The sequence below is a fragment of the Esox lucius genome, chromosome 19, assembly GCF_011004845.1.
Source record: "Esox lucius isolate fEsoLuc1 chromosome 19, fEsoLuc1.pri, whole genome shotgun sequence".
NCBI classification, from domain to species: Eukaryota; Metazoa; Chordata; class Actinopteri; order Esociformes; family Esocidae; genus Esox; species Esox lucius.
In genome coordinates this window covers 44,144,530-44,162,719 of record NC_047587.1, presented here as the reverse complement: position 1 = coordinate 44,162,719, position 18,190 = coordinate 44,144,530, and the positions used below count along the sequence as shown (strand labels likewise).

Here is an 18,190-nt window from a genome sequence, read left to right as displayed (position 1 = left end):
TTTGGAGGGACAAGGCAAGTGAGTGCCGGACGGTTTTTTCACAGCCTTCTGAGTGCATGCTGCTTTGCACATTGGCATGCTTTCCCCATATCACACAGCAGCTTGGCCAGAGAGAGGGAGCTAAAAGCAGCAGCAGAGATGAGGTATTATTTTTAAAGGCCTAGATATGTACAAAATAATTTATGCCGAACATATGCCGAAAAATGTATATCCAAAAAGGTGCCTTTACTCAACACTATTTTGTTCTCACAGTCTCCTTCTACTTTTTGCTTTTACACACACACACACACACAAACACACACTTATGACGCACACATATGCACAAATACAAAACACAAACAGAACACAGCAAAAAAAAAGAAACATAACAGATTCCAGATGTTTGATAAAATGTTTTTTCTTTTATTGATATTAAAAATGAAAGTACATGAATTGTGCATTTCGGACGTTCTAGCGTGCAGAGGTTAAATCAATAAAATACACACAGGCTGAGCGGGTTACTGACACAAAACAAAATGTAGCCGAGGCTCGGCAAGAGATCCCTTCATATCAAGCGCAAAAGAAGTGGTTTTCTTTCACGCCATTCAAAAGAACACAAGAGTAGCCTTCTTGAACAAAAAAATTGTGAATGCAGTCCTAGCAGAAAAATCATTTAAAATAAAATAAACCTTGTCATTTTTACTGTCTGGAAAAAAGAGATAGATAACCGTCTGGGAAATCTAATGATAATTGCACTGCTTTGTTACACAACTGAAGTAGACTATAGAATCAAAGACAGGACATATAGGCATGGGGGTCATATAGGTTGTACGGTAGGTCAGGGCCCTCTTAAATGAGGGGACAGGAAAGGATATTCAGAGTTGGCTCAATTCACCTCTGCCCCATTGGGACAAGTATCCATAAAGTAATCTATTCATATCATATCAAAGGCAACTAAAACATGTAGCACAGACTTCCAAGGAGTCTATCATTAGGTGCTGGTGTTTTGGTTGTTATGCAGAATCATTTGACGAAACAACCGAAATGCCTGGCCCTACTAATAGTACACTGGACCCAGTTGCATGTCACCTGGAATACAGCTGTCACTTGCAACCAGAAACAGGTAGCCACTCCTTGTTGCCCCAGTCCCGCCATACTAATTCATCCCATCTACTTAACAACAGCTTCACATCTCCCTCTTTAGAAACCATAGATTTTCCTGAGTAGTTCAACTGCTTCAAAAATGGTTCAGTATGGTAGCCCTTGATCGATTACATGTTGACGATTGATCATGGAGAGGGTTTAATGTGGAGGGACTGCCCCTTTTCTAATGGCAAAAGGCAGACAGATTGAAAGAAAGTCTGTGGCATGTTGTTGAAGGAGAGGGACTGAAAGAGCATGAGAGCTCTGGGTCAAACATCATAGTGACTTCAATGGGGATGACACAGTTACGAGATCACCTCCCAGAGAGCACACCACACTGACAGACTAATCATTGTCACATGCAAGTTAACCAGACTCTGGACTTGGAAGACAGGAAGGAAGCTTGTCAGTCCCAACAACGAATCAGAACAGACATCTCCCAAACAATTATGGCAACAGGTCCAGCTTTTCATACTATAAATGGCACCAGATATTAATGTAAAGGCTCTTTATACATCATGATTGGCCATCATGCACATTGATAAAGAGACAAAAGAAAATGTAAATGCAGAATAATTCCCCCGCCAGCAATACTAAAGTGGTTTAAAAACAGTGGGTTGAGTACAATCAATGTGTGATGTGTAACTGATTGCTCATCAGGTCAGGACATGGTCCTTTATCAAAGTCAGCCTGTCCAGACTTCTAAATGTCCAGGCCGACCAGTGTAGTCAGAGTATGTGCCTATTTCTGTGACATGACATGTCTAAGCAATCCAGACTATTTTGCTTTAAAATACTAATTTAAAGTAATTCTGTGGCAAACCCCCAAAAAAAGAAAAGAAATATTTTTGGTACAAAGCATCTACAAAAAGCAGTTACAAGTCGAATGGGAAAAAAAGATCATACAAAATAAATCTGTCAGTTGAGCATCAGTGCTTTGTATATTATTTGGACCAATTTTTCATATATATTTTTATAACAAAATAAATAATGCCTTTATACAGTGCCCTTAATTGTATTTCAACAAACAAACAAAAAAGCTTGGCGGCTCATTACGCAAGATACAGCTCAGACTAAAGAAAATAACACAACGTCCCTGGAAACTAATTATATATATATATATATATATATATATATATTCAAGTATTTGTTTTCAGGCAAAAGCATGTGAATACTACTGATATACAATAAAAATAAAATGTTAGTTGACATTATTGCTGTTTTTTCCCTTTGAATTGAAATTTGTGCCTTTCTTAAAAACGGTATCATAATATTATAACAACCATGGAAAAAAACAATAAAACCAAAAAAATTCTATCTCACTAAAAACAGGAATGTCACGGTACCAGAAACTGACAGGCTTTTCCTTTGTTCTCCTTAAAACACGGATATGAAAAAAAAAAAGAAATGATAAAAAAAAAATATATATATATAATAATTATCCCACTCGTTCTGTGTCCATGTTAACATGTCACTTCCTGCAAGAGCAGGCCCAAAGTTCTACAAAGCCATGACAAAACAGGAAGTACTGTCCCGGAAAAGGAAGTCAAAGTACTTTATTAATCCAGGCGGTTCAAATTGTCCTGTTTTTGTCCCCACACTGCTCCTCCTTTTCCTAGGGCACTGGGACCATCGGAGTAGGAGCAAGGAGTGGGTCTCATGTGCCCCATTCCACTTCATCCGGTGAGCAGTTAGCGTTGACTGCTAGCACACGCTGTTAGCTATGACGGTGATGCACTCTACGGCTCTTCTCAGTGACATATCCCCCTTTAACTCTGACACAGCCAGGTACTCCCCTTGCTTTATTCTCCTTTTTAAAGTCACACTTTCCTTAAAACGGAAAGTTTTAATATTTATTCAAAGGAGAAAAAAAACGTGCGTTCAACCTCTTCTTCTTTGAGTCCATTCCCAAAGCTAGCACCATGACATTTTTTTAAGCTACACGATCATTGTTCATAAAAAAATAGTGCCTTTTTTCTTTACTTTGACGTAATCCGTGGCGATGTGCAATTTTGCAGACTTCTTCTGCTTTTTGTTTGTGATAAAAAGGTGCTGGAACAGGAATCTAGTTTCATAAAATAATTCCTTACAATGTGGGAGTCCCTTTATAGTTAGAGGTGCAATCTAATAAGAAAAAGCACTAACAGATATATTATTTTTCTGCCTCAGTAAAGCGTTGTAGAATGGAATCTTTCATGCAAACCGTTTCTTCACTTTTTGTTGTCTTCCACAAGGACAAAAAACATTCCATCGGCTGTCCTCTTGACACTTGCAAGCCATCAAGCTCTTATTTTCTTTTTTCTTTCTTCCTTTCTCTTTTAGGATCTACCTGAATTGTATTCAGCCTAATTGTTAACTATTTGCTTATCATTTGCATTGGTGCCTTTTGTGTCTATAAATGAAAGAGGGAGAAAGCGAGAGAGAAAAAAGAGAATCGGAACAGGAAGAATGTGAATGTATGTTTGAGTGTCTGGGTGAGGGGGGGGGGGGCTAGGGTGGTTCAGGGCAGGGGGTCAATAAGTAGTTAATGGGGATAGAGGTTGGGGTAGGTTGGTTGGTGGGCTCGGAGAGGCTTGGGGGTGGGCTGGTTGGTTAGGAGAGAGGCCAATCGAGGACTTGCCACAGAAATGACGTCAGAGACAAAGCTATAATCCCCTAGTCTTTTTTTTCCATCTCCCTCCAAACTCGTTGTCTGTGCAAAGGGCTTGCGATGTGGGGGCTGGGGTGCTGGTGGGAAAGCTCAGTTGTGGCTGACGTAGTTGTCTGTGGGGTGCAGGACTGGGGGAAGCTTGCTGGGCAGGGTGATCAATGGCCGGTGGAACATTGCCTGTTCCCGAGCCTTGATCTTCTCCGCCTCCCTCCGAAACTTTCGGGCCCTAAGGATGGCCGGGACGCCCCTCCGGAGTCGCTGAGCAGCCTTCCTTTGCCACACCTCATATTTGGTATACTTCATAATCACATGCTTTCTCTGGGCATCCTGTGGAGTCATAGAGGAAAAAAAGAGAGAATGGAGTTAAAAGGTGTGTCAGTGGCCACAATTAATTGAAGGTCACTGCCGATTCCGATTACAACAGCTAGTTTCTAAACCACAACCCCTACAAAAAGTTGTCAACAGCAAGGCTCCGCCCCCTCATCACGATGTCTAAGGGAATGCGGGAGACTCCCTCGATGCATACTAGCAACCAGACATTCATTGTTTGCTAAATTATGCTTTAGCTAACCCACCCCCCCACAGGCACACAAAACAAACACATACACCTATCTTTGCAGTAAACACATTCTGTAAAAAAAATAGCTGGCCAACTCCTTAAATCAGTGAGACTGCTTTCACAAGACAGGGGGATTATTTGTGTGTGTGTTTGCATGTGAAAGACACGAAGATACAGACATAGGGAATGGGGGGCAGAATTTATGTGCAACAAGTACTCTTACTGAATGGCTTGTTTTGGTCCTGCCACTTTGAGAGTACTCAGGAGAAAGAGAGACACTTTCACACTAACAAACACATAAACGCACAAAACTATTTCTTCTTAATCCACATCCCAGCCGAGAGAGAGAGAGAGAGATCCATGGTTTGCAGCCCTTCAGCCCAACTTGTCTTACTGCCAGGACATGACTGGGGATGTGTCTAAACATATTCCCCTCGCACTTACAACACCTAGTGTACCATTAGTCTTTAACAGCTATAAACATAGTCCTAAATAGTCTTACAGAAAGTCACTCAAATGTCTCTGGTAATCGTAATTATGCGTAGTCATTTGCAGTCCTAAAAAGTCTTATTACCTTCTCCATCTTTCACAACTGATCTTAACATTAAATAGCAGATGAAAGTCATAACTGCGCAATATCTATCCACCAGGGTATCAAGGAGATAGTTGTAAAAGAACACAAGATGTGGTGGAAGACGTAAGAAATTTGGATTGCAGTCCACAGATTCGGCTGTTTTTATTGAGAGTGAAAAAGCCTGCAGCTTTGTTTGAATTGTTTTTCACGTGCACGCCTGCAGCGTATGATTCACAGCAAATTGTTTCTCAGGGCAAGGTAGCTGGTGCTGTTTCGTCTGCGGGTGCCAAATATATGCAAGTTTGGGAACATCTAGTGTTCCGTGACTAATCGAGTCCCGCTCCAAACTTTCAAAGAAGGAACTTGATGTTCTTTTGTTTTGGTAGTTTTTGAAGGACGCCGGTTGAGCCTGACATTAAACATTCAAGTGTAACGTGGCACAAAAACATTTTCTTATCTGCCCAATTTCTCACCAGCTGTGAGCTTAACCCAAACAGGCACACAAACACACACCTGAAGTTGACCCTGCAACAATGTACACACATTTATTCTTTAGCTCTATCTTTTTCCACAACGGTCAGCAGTCTTGGTAAAGAGATACTTGCTTTTCACAAGATAACAGCCATCAGATGGCTTTATCACCACTCCCACAGACGGGAGCATACGGGTTCAGCACGCAATGGAACAAAGGGGACTGAGATGAAGGGACAGATAAGGACACACAAGGACAGGTTAAGGTCGAAGGAGAGTTTCTGGTCTTGTTTCCTAGTTTTCCTAGCAGAGAGGTTGTTTACATACCGGTCTCAGTGCTGGCATCATGGGTATGGCCTGTAAAGATGTGGCCGACACGTCCCTCTCTGACTTGGCAGGTTTGGCACAATACTGCTCCAACAGGTTAAGGTCACAGCTACGGAAGCAGCACTCCTCCACGATCCCACGGTTTTGGGGACGTCTGCTATTGGATCTGCTGGTTGGCCTACCTGCGTAGGGGGGGCAAGAAAGAGGTCATAAGTAGAGGAGAGACACGGCCTAAAGGAATTAATAGCAGATTAGGAAAGCAGAATTGGAATTTTGTCAAAATCCATTATGTCCAGATTTACTTTGACCAAACAAAATTAAAGACTGTCTGAGGCCAGCTGTGACAGAAGTTATTTGATGGTTGGTACGATTGTTTCTGGAAATGCAAATCTTGTTAACGTATCGAACGTATCAAAAGCCTTTCAGTTGGTAAATACCTAGCTAAGTAAACACTCCTCACACACTGGAGACTGCCGATACAACACAATACAGAGAGAGACATCCAAGCACAGACACAAATAACTAAACACAGAGTCAGGACACAGTGGGGACAATCACTCACAGCCAAGTACTCTACGAAGGGGACTAAACTTTAGGGGACTAAACCCTGCAAAATGGACGCTATCCTTTGACCTTGTCCTTGCCAAGTCAGTACAGATGTTGCAGATATCTGAAAGACAGAAAGGAAGGGAGGGCTAATAGAGAGGAACAGGAACAGAAGTAAGGAACAGCATCAAGAAATAAAGACTATAGAGGAATAAACATAGGAGGTATAAAAATATAAAAAAAGGCTGTGTGAGATTGATAAATCAAGGGGACGCAAACCAAAATGGACTTAAAGAGAAGACATAGGAGACTGAGGTATGAGATACAAGAGAAAAAAAGGGGGTATGAAAAAGAGAGGGAGAGGGATTGGTGATGGGTTAAGTAAGATATAGCATAGGGGGGGTATTATGTACGATCAATACGGCCTTGTTTGAAGTCCTTTACTGCATACACACAATGTTGGTGAAACCTCAGGAGAGGCCAGGGCCGTATTTGATTGCAGGAAAAGAGTAGAAAGAAAGGGTGAACCAGAGGGTGGATGTTGGGGGGGGGGGGGCATCCATGTTGGCCTAAATTGGATAATGACCTAGGGTGGAGAGGGCTTCCGTGGCAAGCAGGAGCACAAAGGAGCGAACTGTTTGTCAATGCCAGTGGGTGGGATGGCAAATGTTTAAAAAGTTTTGTTCACCTTTTGTTTTTTGCTGTGTATATCAAAGGGAGAAGGAGCAAAGAGAACTCTATTTGTTCAACAGTAAATACTACATGGTTAAAATGTAATTAATTTTGATCAACTGTTTATAAAATCCCATGGATGTAACTATGCTATAGATACCTTAAGTCCAATCAAAGTGTAAAAACTCTTAATATACCAATCTTAATCTTAATAGACCAGTAGGCTAATAATCCATGCTCAATGAAATAATTGAATCATTCAGATCTAGATCAAACGCAGTGTAGTGCAGTCTGGGAACATTCGTGGTGAGGTGACTGGTATGCCTCTTGGGTGCTATTACATTCCCCAGTGGAATGCGCTGGTAAACAAGGGGCCCATTGTGTCACATTGAGTCGTGTGTGTCTCTACGCGCCGCCCTTTCATATGCAATCAGAGGTAGGCTATAGCGGCAGAATGCGTCCACTCAGCAGTATCGCAAAGGCTTGCGTCTTCAGACACATAACAGCGATGTACAGCTGGCTATAATAAGCTGTGCGTGCGTGCTTGTTTAACAAAGAAAGAGAAAGCGAACAAACATATGCGTATACCACACACTGACAGACACAAACATGCACGCGCGAAAAAGAATAGCCAGCGGGAGACAATTTTTCTGTTTGGAAGCCCCCCTAAAGGAATTGAAAACAATATTGGATCAAGGTTAACATGGGAAGAAGGGAAACCTACTGAAATAGAATCCTCTATCTTCACAGACGAACTGCAGCGCGTCCACCAATTCTCCTCCACATAGTGTTTCTGCCGAGGCCACTTCAACTATGTACAGAGTCACTGCGAGCGCAATGACCAGCACTCGACTGGACGAAGACATCTTCTTGACCTGAGGAGGGAATATGTTTACATAGGCAACAATAAAAGGAACACTGCCTACGTGAAACGGGAATTGTTAATTATTGGTGCCTTTCTTGACTTCTTAAATATCGAAAAACGGAATAACGGCTCCAAAGTCAGAAATCAATATCATACGTTAACCACCCACACAAATTACACAAGGCGTAAAAAATCTATTAAAAACGATTTAATATGATACGTGGGATTTTCTGGTTGTTAAAAGTTAGCTTGCACAAGAAACAACATGGGCACTGAAGGTGTATCTTCCAGTCACCAGCTGTTAGCGCCCTATTGCACCTCAAGGAGTTGCTTATTCCAAAGGAAAATGACCATATCTCTGCTGCAGCACTCTTGCACAACGTGCTCAACAAGTTGCACGACTTCAATAGTCAACTATCTTAATCCTCATACTCAGCACATTATTTTCCCTAGCTCTCCCCTCTGGTAAGGAGCAGACAGAGCTCTATGTCCCGCTGGACTCTCGCCTCCTAGCGGCCTTCAATGTATCTCCTGTTAGTCCAGAGTTCAGAGAAGGGACGCACAAAAATACGTGAGTGAAGATGAGAACAGTGAACGGATCTAAAAAGTTACGCTATTGTAGCCGATAGTAACTAAATGCGAGAAAAAAACATTCATGTTTTATGTTCTATTAAGTTATATGTCTGTGTTCTGAAAGTGTCCACTCCAAAATGGAGAGTAAAGCTTTTTGCATAAAAGCATAGACCGTGTTTGCCGGCCGACGTATTCGACAACGGATGTCTTTTCAATGGAGAAACGGTCTTGTTTAACGTGCAAAAAAAATCAGAAGAGCAAGAATGTGAGGTCTCCATAAATTACCTTCATTCTTGTGTTTTCCATTCTCCGGCAGGTGTGGCAGACTGAGGGGTGTCCGTGTCTTTGCTGGGTTTCCATTGTCAGTTGGCAGTAGTCTAATGTTGAGCGTTATTTGGTTGGATATTTTGCAGGTGAGTTAGTTTCCCAGTTGGTGAAGGCGATAAAGACGTTGAGTGAGAGGCTGTCCCAAAGACAAGGCGACAGGCAAAAGTTCTCAGGGAGACGTATTATATACCAAACACGCCCCTTCTCCATTGCCCCCTCCTCGCGCATGTCTGAACCGACGATTGGAGGGCTCGCTGGGATAAAAGTGCACAACGACGCTCGGAAAAGTGCGAGAGAAAAAGTCTTGTGTGCGTGAGTGAGTCGACTGCCCTAAATGGAGAAAAAAAGTAATTTTCAAGAATTACGTCTGGAGTAGGCTACAATGCAAAGGTTTTCAAGCCTCTTATATCCTACGTAAACGCCAAGCGGCAATAGATGTAAAATATTCAAATTCCAATATCCTACCAGCTGAACACAATACCGCAGTCACACGAGACAGCAGATTTCAACAGCGCTAGTTTATTTCAATGGAGGGCTGCTGCCAACAAGTAATTTGGCTTAGTTTGTGACATCGCATTGACATTGACACAGTGGGAGCCGTTGGCTAGTGTTGTAGAAGCCAGAAAAATGGCAGACAGAGACACAGCTCTCTGCAAATTGACAGTGGACTTTGATATGTGAGCCTACGACAAAACTATGTATGGCTGTATATGTTGTGGAAGAAAGATTTGATCTGCACATTTTGCTCAATTTACTGAAATAATAAATAAAAAATGTAAATGTATTACATTTAAATTAATTTAAATACATAATTTGTATTATCAGAGGAAGAACACAATGTTTGGAAAATGTATTATTAAATCGAAAGAGATTCCCCTTAGCAATTTATTGAGTATTCCATCTGAAAACATCAATTTAATTACAAGAGAAATAAACCATTCGTGCCTAGTGCTTCAGTCTATCTTGAAATTAGTCTTTAATTACTTCTGTGTATCAATAAAACAAACCAGTGTTCAGTGCCTGTCTAACAATGTTAATCTAATTATTCCTCATAATCAACATAGGAAGACTGGCATTCTGTAACAAGGTCATAAAAAATCATTATAAAAGTCATAAATTGTTATCAGTCATAAATTATATTGATTGATTCAGGAGTACATTTAAAAATAGCATACTAAATTAACACACACACACACACACATATATATATATATATATATACTGAATCAACTAATGGCGCCTAAACTAATTTCACACACCCATATTGCACACATAGTTCTGTGTTATATAAGCACAATATTGGAGTTTGTGAGCTGTTGTCAGCCAAGAGCTTGGTTTCCTTGGTAATTGGAGCAAATGTCATGCAAATCTATGCATTTTTTCCATCTGGTAGAGAAACCTTTTTGAACAAACTTAAATGAGGCTAAATGGGGTAAACAGTCCTTTTTTTCAAAATCGTATTTAACTAGTTTTTCATAAGTTGATTTTCATAATGTGTAGGTTACCCTCTTGTAGCTATCAGCGAGCTATGGCAGGTTATTTGGGGAATGTGTAGATATGGCAATCGTGGACAAGCTATTTTGCGACTGGGAAAATATATTTATGATTCACCATCCTTCTTCTAAAGTAATGCCTAGCTAGACTATTAAATTAGACAAATTAAATGGAATATACAACTGACTAACCCCTAAACCTCTGACTCCCACTCCTAAATGTGTATGCTGTCGACTGCTTATACTACAGTAAGCCTAGAGCTACCAGTGTTAGTTAGTCTTTAAATATGCACAAACTACAGTCATTGTGACCATTTTGGCTCTATGAAATCCTCACAATCTTTTTTAAATGTTTTGTGGTATATGATTTTTCTTCAGTAATTCTTTAGTGTAAAATATATATTTCAAAACTGAAAACATTCTTGGCAATTGTAGTGTTATAGAGGCATCATTGTCAACAATTTGCATGTTATACCACACATGCCTAATACATTTGCATAAATTATTTTCCAATAATATTTCAGTAAAACATTTATTGATTTGATTGTGATAGTCATAATCATTTCAGTAGATCAGTTTACAGTACACTGTAACAGTACACCAGTTTACAATAATATGTATGAAACAACTATTTCAGTAGTTGGTTTATTGAAAAGATAACGTCACAAATTATGTCCTTCAAAGTCATGTACAAATATGGCTATGAAGTCACAAGGTTGTTGCATCATATTTTGATGTTTGATCATTGGTGCCATTTGTGAGGATGTGGCGTACAGGGTAAAAATTCCCTAACGAGAGACAGATAGATATAGATAGATGGAGGATGCCCTTAGTGGCTAATACTGATTGCCAAAATAGGCAACTGATTTGATTGAATTCCTCCGAAGTCCAAGGTTGTGTTGCATTTTTTATATTGCTGGTTCTGGGGTTCAAACACACATCATTTTGATTACCAAATGTACATTTGAACATTGAGATATGAAAACAATGAGTCAGATGATTCCTGAAAAGGATTGGTTTCAAATCTACTGAGAGCCTTGCCATTACTGACACCTGGTGGCCATGCCAAGCACTCCCAACAAAACATTGGTGTTTCTAGTGTTCCATCTGCACAAGCCTGTTAACTTTAGTACGGACTATTTCAACATGCATCGTGTTTTCCTACTTGTCTTGAAGTAAATCACTAATCTGACCTAAACTGGAGTAGTGGAAGGTGGTGGAACCTTTACTTTCCCCTATCCAATCTTTTGAAATATATTCAAGATAAGGGATTGGCAATTCTTTTTTTAAGGTATTTACTGGAAGCAGAAAAACATTCTCTCTCTCTCTTTCATACGAAAGCAGAGGTTAGGTTTGGAAAGTGCTATCTGACTCTTCATCTGCTGTCAGGTGCAACTTGACAAAAAGCATTACATGTACAACACCAAAGTCTGTTGTCAAAATACTTCATAGGTCATTTTTGTGTGGTATTTTAAAATGAGTCAAAAGTTCCATACATACAGTGCTGCTTGAAAGTATGTGAACTGGACCCTACTAAAGATGGTCATTATTTTTGTATAAAATATAAAAATAAACAAATATATGTTACATGCCCTTGGTTTTTGTGTGTGCATATTCCACTCAATGCCCACAGGTGCCTTTTTGTGATTGGACGCCTTTTTCTCACCAGTCGTTACCCTTCCAATCCAGGCCAATCATCTGTCTTTTCCTCCCACATAAAAGAGCTGTCAACATTTCCCTTTAGAATTGTAGTTTTTCTTTGATCTTGGTGATTCTGTGATTTTCTGGTTGTGTTTGGTCACTTACAACATATATATTTTTGGTTGATCTCTAGTGGTTTTGTTATTCTTTTATTTAGCATACATGGCACAACTTACTGCAGGGGAAATAGTTGACAAATTTGCTTACACATAGGTCATTTCTCTTTGTATTAGTCCATTAGTGTAGCAGGTTAGACGGCGGTTGTCACACTTATGTATTAGATAGGGTTAGATAGTGTAGATAGTGTAGATAATGTAGTTAGTGTAGTCAGTTAGGGTTTGCCAAGTGATATGAGTTAGGTAAGAATTCTTCTTCAAGACTAGTTAGAGTAGGGATCTCATTTTCTGTGTTTCAGTAATATGAGGCACCGCCCCAGTATTTTTCCCCTGTATGTCAGTTTGAATCACTGATCAGTTGAAGTTCCTCGCACTGTAGTTCTATTCGCTGTGTATCTTTGGATAATATGCTAGTGAAGTGTAGGTATTACGTTTCCACTCTCCCCTGGCGTAAAGCCGTTGGGGTATACAGTGGATATAAAAAGTGTACACACCCCTGTTAAAATGCCAGGTTCTTGTGATGTAAAAGAATGATACAAAGATATAGCATGTCAGAACCCTTTTCCACCTTTAATGTGACCTATAATGTGAATAATTCAATTGAAAAACAAACTGAAATCTTTGAGGATTTCCCCCCCCCCAATAACCTGGTTGCATAAGTGTGCACACCCTTAAACTAATACTTTGTTGAAGCATCTTTTGATTTTATTACAGCACTCAGTCATTTTGGGTAGGAGTCTATTAGCATGGCACATCTTGACATGGCAATATTTTTGCAAAAGCGCTACAGATTGCGAGGACATCTCCTGTGCACAGCCCTATTCAGATCACCCCACAGATGTTCAATTGGATTCAGGTCTGGGCTCTGGATGGGCCATTCCAAAACATTAATCTTCTGGTGAAGCCATGCTTTTATGGATTTGAATGTGTGCTTTGGGTTGTTGTCGTGCTTAAAGAATGCCACGTAGAACATGGTCAGAAATAATGCTCAGGTAGGCTGTGGCATTTAAACGATGCCCAATTGGCACTAAGGGGAAAACATCCCCCACAGCATTACACCACCACCACCAGCCTGCACAGTGGTAACAAGGCATGATGGATCCATGTTCTCATTTTGTTTACGCCATTCTACCATCTGAATGTCTCAACAGAAATCGAGACTCATCAGACCAGGCAACATTCTTCCAGTCTTCAACTGTCCAATGTTGGTGAGCTCGTGCAAATTGTAGCCTCTTTTTCCTATTTGTAGTGGAGATGAGTGGTACCTGGTGGGGTCTTCTGCTGTTGTAGCCCATCCGCCTCAAGGTTGTGCGTGTTGTGGCTTCACAAATGCTTTGCTGCATACCTCGGTTGTAACGAGTGGTTTTTTCAGTTAAAGTTGCTCTTCTATCAGCTTGAATCAGTCGGCCCATTCTCCTCTGAACTCTAGCATCAACAAGGCATTTTCGCCCACAGGACTGCCGCATACTGGATGTTTTTCCATTTTCACACCATTCTTTGTAAACCCTAGAAATGGTTGTGCGTGAAAATCCCAGTAACTGATTGTGAAATACTCAGATCGGCCCGTCTGGCACCAACAACCATGCCACGCTCAAAATTGCTTAAATCAACTTTCTTTCCCATTCTGACATTCAGTTTGGAGTTCAGGAGATTGTCATTACCAGGACCACACCCCTAAATGCATTGAAGCAACTGCCATGTGATTGGTTGATTAGATAATTGCATTAATGAGAAATTGAACAGGTGTTCCTAATAATCCTTTAGGTGAGTATATATATATATATATATACATACACTTTATCTAAACTGTTTTGAAATAATTAAAGACATTCCAAATGTCACAAAGAAAAGGACACAAAGAAAAACATGATATTTGTATTATTTAATATAAGTGGTTTATTTAACAAAAACTCAGATTTCAGGTTTGCAAAAAATATATGAACCCCTTGATTCAATAGCTTGTTTGCACCTCCATTAGCAGCAATAACGTGGAAACAACGTCTGATATAGCTACTAATCACTCTGACACCTTTTTTGAGATTCTCTCTACTGGATTATGATCAGTAATTTAACTTGGCCAATTCAACAAACACATTATCTTTCTCCTGAACCATTCTTTGGTTTAAGTAGCCACCCCTGAGCTTGAAATACGCACCACCGGTCTTGACGGTTGGGATAAGGTTGTTTTGGCATTAGGCAATGTTGGGTTCTAGCCAAACATAGCAGTTTTGATTGTGACCAAAAAACTATATTTGGCACTTACCTGTTCAGAGAATGGACTTTCAGAAACTTTCAGGTTCAAGCTTCTTTCTAGCTACCCTCCCATGAAGGGCATTTTGATTCATTTCTTATTGTTGAAGCATATACAGTAACATGAGATGCATCAAGGGTTCTTTAAATCTCCAAAATGTTTAGATTGGCATTTACTGGATTTTTTTTGGTGCTAATTTGTGGTTTGCATTTAGCTATTATTTTTCTTGTGGCTCTTGGGGAAATCTTAGTATTAAGTTAAATGCTCTACATTTGTAAATTATTTGCCTTCCAGTGGACTGATGGAGATCAAATAGTTGTACAAATTGTATAGACTGATGTGCTCTCACTACCCACTTCCTGATGTCCTCTGAGATCTCCTTTCCTCCCAGCATGGTGTGTTCTGCGTTCATCTGTGTGGGTATTATCTAACTGACCAGAGGGCAGTACTACGAAGGGAGTTCAACCTAATCAGTTTAACTCTGGGTTATCAAGGAAAGTCAGGGTTGACAAACTCTGATTGCCTAAATTGGTATTAAACGGTATTACGATGGTGATTATGATCTTTGTTAGTTGACCGGGTGTTAACTTAATTAGAGTTTGTGTACTTTCGTCTAAACCAAATGCAAGCTGAGTTATTGCACAATGGCTCGTAAGAGCAGTGTTCTTGTCATATGTTCTCTATTTTCTCGTACAGACTCTTCTTTTATTTTTAGTATGATTGAGATATAAGTACAAGTAAAACAGTCTATTTAAACATGTAAAAACAATTAAGATAATTCAATTATGGCCTACACATGGGCTACATCTCTGATATTGACACATTACTCACTGTTAATGATTTAAGATCTACTCCATAAAGCACCTAGGTTGTAAGGCTACCTGTATGAATTTAATGATCTATTACCTGAACATTAATGTTGTGAAATTAATTCCTATTCACATAACCCCCCTCATGTTCTCCCAGGGACGCTCTAATTAAAATACGCGTACAGTCAATCGCACCAACCACCCTCGGGATTCCTATGGAACAAAATGTGTTCTGAATATAGCCTATGCAGTCTTTTTTGTGAGTTACTAGTTATCACATAAAAAACAAAGTATTAGATTTTTTTAATGCTTAAATGGCCAGGGAACTACACGGCATACAGTATTCTTGCTCCGATGTTCAGCATCACCTATGGAATACATGAAATATCCGCTGGCAAAATACTGCAAAGCAAGGCCCACTTCTCTGTTCAACAGTGAGGGCATTACTCCAGTGAGTGGTATTGGAGACATCTGGCCCTAGAAGCTGGCAAAGGTACAGAAATCCCTCAGATGAGAATTTATATCTTTATTAGAGAACATCATCGGGGTAAACTAGTATCTAAACACCCTCGCCCTGTGGAGTGAGCCTCAATCATCAATGTCGATTTCTGTGGGCAGAGGGGCAGTGTTTATGTTGGGTAACATCGAGTTAACCATGAAGATAACCTACTCAGCACAGGTTAGAAGTGCAATGTAAATTGCTATGAGAGCATACCTCGGGTAAAATGTATTCACCCTGTTACCTAGCTTTGTAGTACACCCCTCAGGTTTCTTGTCTGTATTCATCAGTCCTGATTCAAATTTCTTAAATATCCATGCTTTCAGAGGTTCATTTGTTAGGTAGTTAACTATCCACCTGATTGTACTTACCTGCTTTAACCAATGCAACTTGAGGTTCATTTATGTTCATACCTTTTTCATTTTGTTTTTCTGCTATACGCATGATGTCCTTCAAACCAATATGGAATTGGTAACTACGTCAGATAAAAAGGACTGATTCTGATTAAATAAAGATGAAATGGTGAACACAAAAAATTATATAATAACACAAGTGGATCACATACTTTCACCATATGTTACTTAAAAAACTGATTAGAGAAAGACTGCGGTTGGGTGTAACAATTTAACCTCATATCTTTAGAAAAATAAAACCCATGAAGTTTCTTAAATGCCCAGAATATTATGGTACATTTCAACCAAATCCGATTTGCAGTTGCTTTGTCATATTAACTAATTAATCTAGGTTTCAGGTACTTATAAAAATATACAAATATACAAGTGTGTATTCACTTCAAAATTCTAGATCTGTGGGCATGGGATGAAAACATAAAACATTACTACGGCAGGTTTGAATAAAACCAATCCTTCATCTCATAAACAACTTATGTGTAAACATTTTAGACGCTTACAGGAGTGTCATTAGTATTGAGTGACTTGCTGCTTGATTTGGAATGATATGCCCATGCTGACATCCCCCTCAAGTGGTAGAAAGGTGTAGTCACACCTATATTTTTTGTTATCAGAAAGGAAGTACTATTAGGGATGGACCGTTAGCCAACAACTAGCAAACTTGTCAACAAGTTTGGCTAACATGTTGGAATGCAAGAATCTGATGGTTAATAGCCACATTACACATAATTGTCAGCAGAAGAGAGAGGCCTTGTCCCATCGTAACCCCTCGTACCATCCACTGATATCTCCAGCCAATGCCTGTAACCCTAACAGTCATCTCCAGGGAGCTTGCCATGGTGGTTAGAATGCTGGAGGGTCCCCTGAGAGAAACACTTAGCTTAAAGACCAGCAATGAACCTTCTGCCAGGGATGTTTCCATCCACTGAGACACAGATATAGTCGCTATACAGTTATTGTATGGATCTGAAATTACAGGATAGATGAAAGCCATAAAGTCGAGTACAAAACTAGACTGAACCATGTGGCAATATATGGCAGAGCATATTGTCTGCGGGCTGGAAATATTCCAATAATTTGTACTGTGCAAATGACCAAAAGTGAGCCCAAAAGATTTTATTTGAAATAAAAAAATAAATGTATACTTTTATAAATCCTTTTCCATTTTTTTGAATAGGTAGGAATATATTCCATTCACATTTAGTCATATAGCACAGATACAGATTCCATGAATGAAACACATTTTTACAGACCAAGACCAATAATTCAGTAAACAATGTTCATTTGGGCTGTCAAACAGGGACACAGACAGGAATCTAAGGGCCCAGGAAATAATTGAATATTTAGGACCCATATCACAGGCCAAAAAATAAATGAATAGTAATGTTATTACTGTCCAAAAAACAGGTCATACATTTTTTGTTGTTTAAATGTTTTAATTCATAACTAGACCACATTCAAATCACTTTGTTTTCATCCATCCATCTTCTTCCGCTTATCTGGGGCCGGGTCGCGGAGGCAGCAGTCTAAGCAGAGATGCCCAGACTTCCCTCTCCCTAGACACTTCCTCCAGCTCTTCCGGGGGGACACCGAGTTGTTCCCAGGCCAGCCGGGAGACATAGTCCCTCCAGCGTGTCCTAGGTCTTCCCCGGGGTCTCCTCCCGGTGGGACGGGCCCAGAACACCTTCCCGGGAAGGCGTTCAGGAGGCATCCAGAACAGATGCCCAAGCCACCTCAGCTGACCCCTCTCGATGTGGAGGAGCAGCGGCTCTATTTTGAGCTCCTCCCGGGTGACCGAGCCATCATTTCGGCCGCCTGTATCCGGGATCTTGTCATTTCGGTCATGACCCAAAGCTCATGACCATAGGTGAGAGTAGGAAAGTAGATTGACCGCTAAATTGAGAGCTTCGCCTTGCGGCTCAGCTCTTTCTTCACCACGACAGACCGATACATCGACCGCATTACTGCAGAAGCTGCACCAATCCGTCTGTCAATCTCCCGTTCCATCCTTCCCTCACTCGTGAACAAGACCCCTAGATACTTAAACTCCTCCACTTGAGGCAGGCACTCTCCACCAACCTGAAGTGGGCAAGCCACCCTTTTCCGACTGAGGACCATGGCCTCGGATTTGGAGGTACTGATTTTCATCCCCACCGCTTCACACTCGGCTGCAAACCGTCTCAGTACATGCTGAAGGGCCTGGTTTTAAGGTCCCAACACGACAAC

At 40.4% G+C, this 18,190-nt stretch overlaps 1 protein-coding gene across 1 annotated transcript; it reads right to left on the bottom strand.

The window, feature by feature from the left end:
- Positions 1 to 621: 621 nt before the first annotated feature.
- Positions 622 to 8,832, bottom strand: igf2b (insulin-like growth factor 2b). Its single transcript, XM_010864269.5, has 4 exons — positions 8,644 to 8,832; positions 7,645 to 7,795; positions 5,703 to 5,884; positions 622 to 4,098 (listed from the first exon to the last, which is right to left on the bottom strand). The coding sequence occupies exons 1-4, from the start codon at positions 8,716 to 8,718 to the stop codon at positions 3,862 to 3,864; spliced, it is 645 nt and encodes a 214-aa protein (XP_010862571.1). The 5' UTR covers positions 8,719 to 8,832; the 3' UTR covers positions 622 to 3,861.
- Positions 8,833 to 18,190: the final 9,358 nt, after the last annotated feature.

Bases quoted from the DNA above. Each gene is read 5' to 3' on its own strand.
- igf2b (XM_010864269.5), bottom strand. From the start codon at position 8,718: ATGGAAACCCAGCAAAGACACGGACACCCCTCAGTCTGCCACACCTGC. The intron at 5,885-7,644 runs GTAGGTTTCCCT...CCCCCTACGCAG, and splicing joins AGATAGAGGATTCTATTTCA to GTAGGCCAACCAGCAGATCC. The intron at 4,099-5,702 runs GTATGTAAACAA...ATGACTCCACAG, and splicing joins TGATGCCAGCACTGAGACCG to GATGCCCAGAGAAAGCATGT.